This window comes from Coturnix japonica, chromosome 6 (genome assembly GCF_001577835.2).
Source record: "Coturnix japonica isolate 7356 chromosome 6, Coturnix japonica 2.1, whole genome shotgun sequence".
In the NCBI taxonomy this organism is placed as follows: domain Eukaryota; kingdom Metazoa; phylum Chordata; class Aves; order Galliformes; family Phasianidae; genus Coturnix; species Coturnix japonica.
This window is the reverse complement of record NC_029521.1, coordinates 20,636,600-20,645,813: the sequence shown is the minus strand read 5'-3', so window position 1 is coordinate 20,645,813 and position 9,214 is coordinate 20,636,600. Positions and strand designations below refer to the sequence as shown.

Here is a 9,214-nt window from a genome sequence, read left to right as displayed (position 1 = left end):
AGAGAAACCGCAAAGCACTTAAAATGGAAAAGTCAAGGCTTCATTCTTCCAGTTACTTAATGATAGAAGAGCTACAGCTGGAGTGCATAGAACTGCATTCAAAACCAGAAACGCTGCATGGAATATTTTGTACGAGCCCTTGGTGGTTTTTTTCCCCTATTTTCCCACTTCTTTCTTTTTCTCCCTCAGCTTCCTCCATGCAGCATGTTCTTAGCAAGGTTTTCTTGGCTGAACATTCTGCTCACTCGTACCTTAAAGCGAACCCTCCAGGCGCTGGTGCTTTATCTGCTCTCCAGCTCCTGCTGCACCCCCTGGGGTTCCGCTTGGCACATCACTGTGCACTGGGGGTGACCCTTGGCAATTGTCAGGGCTGAAATGTGGGCTGTGCAGTTTCCTGCATAATCAGCCCGCTTGCTTAAAAATGTGCCAATCTTCTTTCAGCTCCGCTGCTGCTGTTTTGTTTCTGTTGGTCTCCTTTTAACCTTGGCTTTCCTCCAGCTGCTTGTGGTTCCGATGATAGAATTGCTTCTGTAACAACAGGCCGCCTTTGGAATGGCGTCTCTGCCCTCATGGGAGATGAGCCAGCCTCATGCTCAGGAAGTGAGACAATGTGGGCATGGACTTGTTCATTGGTTTACAGACACTGTATCGTTTCATTGCATGATAAAGTAATTCTGGTCTTATTTTATGGTTACTTATTTTGCAATGACATAGAACTGTAAGCTCAAAATTAGCCAACTCCGAGCAGGAGAAGACCATGAGCTGTGGTGTCAGGAGCTCATAAATGCAGTGTCAAGCTATGGTCAAGTCATGAGCATTGACCCATGTAGGTTAGATTCTGTTTTCCTTGCTTTTAATCTGGATTTAGTGTAATCAGGAGATAAGTTTTGAGAGACTAATCAAATATGCAGCTGAGCTGTCTTTAACATGGAGATGCTCTGTGATAGTGATGTATAAATATTCAGGTGCCCACCTGAATGTTTAAGATGCTGTTGTTCTGTTGTGCTGGATACTTGCTGGGAGATGGAGGATGTTGCAGGCAGTACTTCCTCACCACCAGCTTTTTTTCTCTCTCTCTTTTTTTCTATGACCAATTCAGCACAAAGAGAAGAAAGGTGGTAAGAGTTCCCTGGGTGGGAATCCTAACACCTTCCATGCTCTGCTGGGTACATAAGGGCAGGCAGTTGGCAGGATGCTGCTTCATTCTTGCAGAATAACAGCTTTTTTTTTCCCCAGCCTCAAAATGGAGGTGTTTCCCTTTGGCAGGAATGCAAATGTTTGTTGGGTTTTCCTTTGGCTTAATCTTTAATGGATTCCAAACAAGTGTACCTGACAAAGCTGCTCCTTGTGCAGCTGGTTCTCCCAGCTTTTGAGGCACTGGACATCTCAGCACAGTTACTATAGAACCTCCAGTGGTGCTGAAGGGATCCTGAATCCACAGTGCTGAATCCACGGTCCTGATGGAAACAATCTCTTTCATTACTGGAGCAGCAGGAATATGACCCAACCTACCCCAGGCTGCATCAGCTGTCCCTCATGGAAATTAAATGAGCGCAGACTGGAAGACACAGAGCACAGCTGCAGGGCCAGTGTTTTGCAGTCACCCAGGTATATGGCCGGAGCTTGCACCCCTGAGTGGGGGCTGATGTTCTCCCCAGCACAAAGATGAAGCAAGGCAGCATGATGGAAGAACAGCCATTCACTGCTGCTTCCCATGCTGGTGGTGCAGTCAGTGTCTGCAGCTGCCTTTTACTGAGAGGCCATGGCTTTGCAGAGGTATAAATCTTTTAAGCAGCTGCAGCCTTCTTCCAGCAGCCTGAGTGTTTAACCTGGTAAGAAAGACTGAGCTACAGCAGAGGCCTTATTCCAGCACCACAGACTCCTTGGAGATCTGGAAATGCAGAAATCTCCACTGCAGCCCCTTTACATCTGGCTCCAAAGCAATGCCTTGTCCTGCCCCAGGCTCCTTTGTTCTCTTCCATGAATGCAAGCCCTCTACATCATTACTACCAAAGTAAATCCCAGCTTTGTTGGCAGCGTGTGGCCAGCTGAGCAGGCAGGGAGCTGGACCGAGGATTGGAATAAAGGACAGGTCAGGCCCTTCACATTCAAGGGACTGACACAAAGCCACACAGAAGGGCATGTGAGCTTCAGATTTGTATTATATCAGCTGCCCAGTCCCCTCTGCCTTCTCTTCCCTGCTGCACCTGCTGGCCCACAGGGATGCTGGTGACCATTAGACCGTGTCTCTGTGGTGCTGGGGCAGGTTGTGGTGAGGTGGCAGGATGGGGTTTCTCCTGCCATAAAGTTCCTTCTTGTCTGCTGGTCTTTGTGAGAGCTGGGCCATAGGGTCTGTCACCGAAACCATCACAGACAGGATGTCCTTGATCATGGCTATCTCCTGGGTAACTAGTGACAGAACAGGGAATGGCCTCAGACTGTGCCAGGGAGGTTCAGGTTGGTTGATAGGAAGGATTTCTTCTCAGGAGGGGTGAGGCAGTGGCACAGGCTGCCCAAGGAGCTGGTGGGGTCACCATCCATGGGGGTGTTCAAGAAATGTGGAGATGTGGCACTGAGGAACGTGGTCAGTGGGCACGGTGGGGATGGGCTGGGGTTGGATTGGATAATCTTAGTGGTCTTTTGCAACCTTAATGTTTCTATGACTAAGGGTGCTGCACACCGTGTGAAGCAGGAGGAAAGAAGACAAGAACTTTTGGTTCATGTAACTATTTCTTTCTTTTTAATTATTAACCTGTGCCTTACAGTACAATAGGAAGGAGTGTGAGTGAACACTTTGCTGGTTCCAGGAACTACTCTGGCAACACTGAGAGGGCAATAAGGTCTTGTGACAGCAACCTTGCCTGAGCACTGACGTGTAGCACACACACACACACACGCAGTCTCCGTCTCTTGCAGAAGCTGGCAGTTTTAAGGCATTGAAAGAAACCTACAGTTGTAAATCCTACATCAGATTTGGCACGTGTTGGAAGGCTGGAGCGGAGGCGTGAATGTGGCATTTGGCAGCACCCAGCCCTCCTGGCTGTACGTGGTGACAGGCACTGGGTGCCAGTTCCCAACCAACAAACCTCATGCACATGGCCAAGATAACGCTACTGAGAAACAGAAGGAGTTGTTGGAATGAGAAAGAAGACATTCCTTATAGTTTAAAATGTAAGTGGCTCACAGACCAGAAACAAGGTGTGTTTATGGCTATTTCTGTGCTTCTGGGTTAAAAGTGGATGGCTACACCTCGAAGAGGAGGAAACACTCTAGCTACACATGGATTTGGATGGTAGGTGAAGGGTTGTAGCCTTAACCCTAGTTGTAGTTGAGTTCCAATGCCCTCGCCACCCCCTCCCCAAACTGCAGTGAGTCCCCTGCTCGCTGCCACAAACCCCCGTGCACCCACAACACCCACCAGCATGCACCCAGCGACCCGTGTGGCCGCCACCTGACTTGAGAGGGAGCAGTGTGCTGAGCTCGGCCCTTGCTTTGCCAGAGGCTGCTGAGCCCTGACCCTTTGGGGGTCATTATAATCAGAGCTACTGAGCACAACCCGGTGCCCAAGAGGCAATTAAAGGGCCGACTGAAGACTGCTCCCCCTCAAATGCAAAAGGGATGGGATCCCCACCATTACTCTTTAGGATTTGCAATGATTCCTCCACGTACGTTGAATCTCTCCGCCTTCTTGGCAGTGGTTATGGTCCCATCAAGCATCCCAGCCTGACCAGGTGGTATCTTGGAGCTTGCTCTAACCGCCTCTCTTTGCTCCTCTTTCTTGTAGGATGGAGTGGAGGAGCGTGACTGGAAAGAGTAGGTGGGGTTGGGGAGGGGGTTCATGGCTGGAAGGCCAGCACTCCCCATGCTGAACAGGTTTTCCTCTCCCTCCAGCAGCTTCCTGCAAGCACAGCACAAATGAAAGGGTTTAGGTGGGGGTCACCTCACAAGGCACCTTCACAGCACCAGGATGCAGCTGATTTGGATGAAAACAGACCCAGGTCTGATTTTGGTGCCAGGCTTGGCTGCATGGAGCAGGGTGTTGGACTGGGCTCAGACAGGGCCAGAGCACCCTACCTGTAGGCAGCAATCTCGATATCCAGGGCCATCTTGACATTCAGCAGGTCCTGGTACTCCCTCAGATGTCGAGCCATTTCGGTTTTAGTGTTACGCAGATCAGCCTCCAGCTGCCCAATGGTGTCCTGCAGGGAGCCAATGACAAGGGTTCTCAGGGCCATGTTTTGGTTTGGGGTGTTCTTTTTCCCCACAGCTGTTCAGCTCTGCACATCCCAACCAGGATCTTGGATGCTAACAGAGATGGAGAAGCAGGCAGAGTGCTGGGCACAGCTTGTAACAGCATGCAGCGAGAAGGGGCTTTAAACTCTGATGGTTTTATATATTCTTCAGTAAGTTTAAACACCATCAGGGCAAGTATGGGGTTCAATGGGACCAGACAGAGCCCCCAGCAGATGGCTGGGACACAGCTCCAGGGCAGTGGAAGGGAAAAGCTTGCACCAGGAGGGGACGACCAAATCCTGCCTGGCAAATCTGCAGAGCTGCTGGCCTGAAAGCAGCAAAACCCACCCCCACAGGGGATCTTTCCAGGCCAAATGCTTTCCCATGTTGGATGCCCCACTGTCATCGAGGCTGCACGATGGGCACGGACAATGAGTAAGCAGTTTGCAGCAAGTGCCTGCAGAACCTGCGGTGGCCACTGCAAACACCAGCTCCCATCTCCTACAACCAGCCCTTCTCACTGCCTCTGCCATAGCACTGAGCATCATTTAGCTCCTAATTAGGCACACTGTGCAACAAACTGTCACACTCACAGCAGAGCCTGTGGGTCATGAAGTGAGAAATCACTGTTCTGCAGTTAAATCAGTTTGAAGTACAGTGCTGTTTAACCCAGCTGCATTGTTGCTGTTTTTTAAATTCCAATTTTATTCCAAATATAGGTTGCTCCCAGGTGTAATCCTTCCATCCACTGCAGGAAATGTTGCATATTGTCTATTTCCACAATATTTGCTGAAGGCCCCAAGTACCCTGCAAGCATTGCAGAGCTGCAGCCCAGCTTCCTAGAGAGCCTGGCAGGATGTGGGCTCCATGACACAGCAATACTTGGCAGAGGAACAACAGCAGCCCTCGGGTATGAAGTAAAGCTGTCGTTTCATTATCAATATGGAAATGGCTTGATTTGGAAACCAGAGATCGCTTAGTAAACATGTAATACAACATTCTTGGGGTTTATTATGTCCTAAACCATGGACGTTTCCCCTGTAATAAGAAAAAGGGGTCATGTTGTATTAATGGAATAAAAGGTATGGAGTGCTCAGTGTCCACCCCATAAATCTGTCCAAGGACACGGGATGCTGGGATCTGGCTGCCTTTGCATCTGCAGTGCCGGTGCCAAAAGCCAGACCCCAGGGCAAGTGGCCAAGTCTGGGCAGGTGGCTTCGAGGAATTACCCACAGTGGGGGAGAGTGACCGCGGACTTGGGGGACAGGGATGAATTGATGTCCCCAAGCAGCACTGGTGTGCGCACAGAGGTCTTTGTCCCCTGCGACAATAGGCTTTGCAGAGGGGTGTCCACGCTGATCCCTCCCTAAAGGCCTTTCCTGCTCCCTAGGGTGCCGAGTACGGAGGAAGGGTGAAAGCAGCGGGCAATGCTCAGGCAGGGCAGATGGAAGCCCTGTGCCGGGGAGAAGGCTGCAGGGATGAGGGCACTGCGCAGAGCGGGGGCACCGCAGCCGCGTGGGGCGGGCGCGAGGCATCGGTGCAGGGTCAGGGCGGTGCCGTGCGATGGGGCAGACGGTTCGGGAGGGCAGGGCGGGACGGAGGGGACCCGCTCACCTGCAGCCCCGCGGCCTCGGCGCTGTGCCTTTCCTCCAGCTCCTGCAGCTGCCGCTCGAGGGACTCGTGGGCTCCGCGCAGACTCTCCATCTCCACCACCCGTGCCTGCAGCTGCCGGCGGCACTCTCCAGCCTCGCGGCGGCTGGCCCGAACGGCCTCCTGGCTGCGGGCCGCCCGCTCGTGGAGGCTGGCGCAGCGAGCGCGGTACCAGTCCTCGGCCGCCTGCAGGTTGCGGGCCGGCAGCTTCTCGTACTGAGCGCGCAGCTCCCGCAGCGCAGCCGCCAGGTCGGGCCGAGCCGTCGGGGGTCCGGATGCCGGTGGAGCGGCGGCGCGGAGCGCAGCTCCCAGCTGTGCCAGCTGCTCGGCGTGGGCTCGCCTCAGCTCCGCCAGCTCTTCCCGCAGCGCCTCCGCCCGACGCTCCAGGTCGGCTCGGTCTCTGGCCGCCCCGTCGGCCGCCTGCTGCCGGGCGCGCAAAGCCTGCTCCGCCTCGGCTCGGCCCCGCGCCTCCTCCTCGCATCGCGCCCGCAGCCGCTGCGTCTCCTCGGCCAGCCGCGCCCGCTCCAGCGCTGCCTGCGCCCTCTCGCCGTGCGCCTCCTCCAAACGGGCTCGCAGGGCCCGCAGCTCCCCGCCCAGCAGCTGCCCCAGCCGGCGCGGCTCGGGCGGCAGCCGCCTCAGCTCCGCCAGCTCTCCGGCCAGCGCCCGGTTGCGCTCTTCCAGCGCCCGCACACGCTCGATGTAACCGGCGAAGCGCTCGTTGAGGCCTCGCAGCTGCTCCTTCTCGCTGGCCCGGCGCGGCTCAAGGCCCTCGGTGCGGCCCGGGGCCTGGGCGAGCAGGCGGCGGGAGGAGGCGGCCAGGGCCGACGGTTCCACGCTGTAACTCATCGCGGCGGAGAGGAGCGAAGCGAGGCGGGCGGCGGCGGAGCGCTTATGTACGGCGGGTCGGAGCGGGGCGGGGCGCGGGCAGCTACGGAGGGAGGGGTGCGGAGCGATGGGATGCGGGGAGGGGCGGGGGGATGCGGTGCTGTGGGATGCGGTACGGAGCGATGGGATGCGAAGGGATGCGATGGGATGCGGGGAGGGGCGATGGGATGCGATATGGAGCGATGGGATGCGGGGCGGAGCGGGGCGCGGAGCTGCGGCGGGGCAGCCGCGGAAGGAGGAGGCGGGAGCTGTCCACCAGGCGCGGTGCTGAAAGGCTGCGGCGGGAGGGTGCGGGGATAGATCGTTAGGTTGATGGGTGGGTGGGTGGATTAATAGATAAATGGATAGATGGGGGGTGTAGGAGTGGACGGACACACGGGAGGAGAGATGGGTGCTGTGAAACGCACACAAAGAGCCAGGTGGATGCACAAGCACTTAGAAAGGCACGGACACATTCACACGTACACACGCTGAGTGGCAGACAAAGGGAAGAGCAGACGTGCAGAGAATTGAGCACAGACGCACAAGGAAGGAGAGGCAGAGATGCTTAAAGAAGCAGGCAGGAATGGGCAGGTGGAGAAGCACAGGCAGGCATACAAACAGGCAGGAACACCGATGGGTGGGCACACACCATGTACATGCACAGAGCACTCGTCCCCACCGGTTCTGAAGGGAAGTCACACTGTGTGTTTGTGCCGGGGTGACAGTGTCCTGGGTGCTAGTCCCTGCCCCACACAGGACAAAACATGCAGCTGGGCTTCCTGCTGCAAATCCCTTTGGCATTGATCAGAGCTGGAGCCTGGTTTTCCCACTCCTCCTGTCCCCATTTATCCTCTCAGGTGGCAAGAGGATCATGTCAGTGAGGTCCAGATGGTGAGACAAGAGGGTGAGCAAGCCAGGACTGGAAAGAGTCATTGCTTCTGTAACAGCTGCTGCTGTTTCAAAGAGACCAACCAAAGCAGGAGGAACGGTGCTGGGATTCAAATCCCCTCAAGATTAGAACCTGGTCACTATCATGGCTCTGGAGGGAGCCCTGCAATCGTGGCATCAGCTCTGGCTTGTATAGGAGCCCACATCCCAGCTAGCACACTTGGAAGGTGATCACAAGGCAGAAACATCCCTTTTCTTTGTGAGTGAGGTGGGTGCAGCACTACACACACAGTTCATTGCAGTTCACTGCTGCAGCAGGCTGGTCCCAGATGTGCTGTTAGGGGTTGGTAATGGGATGCACATGCATACATATAAATCCTGCCTTTGTCTTGTGCATCTGCCTTGTAGCGTATGGGGGGAATAAGAAGTGTCAGCCAGCAGAGACAAAACTAAAAATCCAGGAAGTATAAATACAAGAGACTTGGCTTGTGCACTGCTTTCCAGGACTCAGATCTGCTCGCAGAGCTTTCCTAGAAGCATTCAGTCTTTCTGAAGCCCATTTTAGCACAGCCATTCCCTGCCCTGCCTCATCCATAGGGGTGTTCAAGGCAGGGTTGGAAAGGGGCTTTGGGCAGCCTGGTTTAGTGCAAAGTGTCCATGGACATAACAGAGAGTTGGAACTGGATGGTCTTTAAGCTCCCAGCATTGTGTGATTCTGTGACACAAGTACATGTGTTCCGGCGGCAGAGCAAACCCTGCAGCCTCATCCTATGGCCTGGATAGGAATCTTCACTTTGATCTAGGCTGGTTGTTTGAGGAGTCTGAGTCAATAAATGACAGCAAACGCTCATTTCCCGCAGGGTTTATCGCAGTACAGCGTTGTGTCTATGCTCTTTGCCGACACTCCCTTACATCCTCCGCCCTTCCTCCCTCCTCGCACACTCTCCCCGCTCCCTGGCTCCCGGAGGGGGCGGTGCGGGTGCGGCGCACGCGCAATGCATCGCGCTGTGCTCTGCGGCAGCGGTGCGGGGCACTTCTTCCGAGCGCGGCGGGAGGTGAGCACCGGCCGGGGCGCGTGTGTGTGTGTGTGTGCGGGTGTGTGACCGGGAGCGTTGGAAGCGACCGTTCGGAACTGATGGGGGGGGAACAGGGCAGGGGGAGCCGGGGAGGGGGCTCCGTGCCGAGGGGGAGCGCAGAGAGCGGAGCTCCGGCTGTGCGCATCGAGACGCTTCCCCTCCGGCCGCGCAGGGAGGCACCCGTTGTCCCCGCTGCCGCCTGCCCGTCCCGGGTGCTCTGAGCTGCTCGCTCCGTGTGTGCCCGATCCCCTCGGAGCGGGGATCACAGCACGAGGCTGCTCCGCTCCACCGCGTTTCTTATCTCATTTTGTGCCCCAAAACGATGCCGTGAGCAGCACGAGGCTGGGATACTGGGTGATACTGGGTGATACGGTGCGGGCTTCCCCGCTGTGCTCACGGGGACCGTCAGAGGCAGCAGCTCGGGCAGGATGTTTGAGGCGTTCCGAAGTGTGAGATGGTGAAACGTTCCGCTGCTGCCTTTCTGAGGCTGAACGGCTGCA

At 55.6% G+C, this 9,214-nt stretch overlaps 2 protein-coding genes across 3 annotated transcripts in view; one reads left to right on the top strand and one right to left on the bottom strand.

Moving 5' to 3' along the window:
- Window positions 1-2,711: 2,711 nt before the first annotated feature.
- On the bottom strand, window positions 2,712-6,822 carry INA (internexin neuronal intermediate filament protein alpha). Its single transcript, XM_015866926.2, has 3 exons — window positions 5,848-6,822; window positions 4,075-4,199; window positions 2,712-3,898 (listed from the first exon to the last, which is right to left on the bottom strand). Exons 1-3 carry the CDS (start codon window positions 6,727-6,729, stop codon window positions 3,634-3,636), a joined length of 1,272 nt encoding a protein of 423 aa, XP_015722412.1. The 5' UTR covers window positions 6,730-6,822; the 3' UTR covers window positions 2,712-3,633.
- Window positions 6,823-8,584: 1,762 nt separating this feature from the next.
- Window positions 8,585-9,214, top strand: part of NT5C2 (5'-nucleotidase, cytosolic II) — a 51,792-nt gene continuing 51,162 nt past the window's right edge. The window contains exon 1 of one of the 2 annotated variants that reach the window (XM_015866923.1): window positions 8,585-8,693. The gene's annotated coding sequence lies outside the window, so the exon portion shown is untranslated. The remainder of the gene's footprint in view (window positions 8,694-9,214) is intronic. The other variant, XM_015866924.2, reaches the window with a different exon arrangement.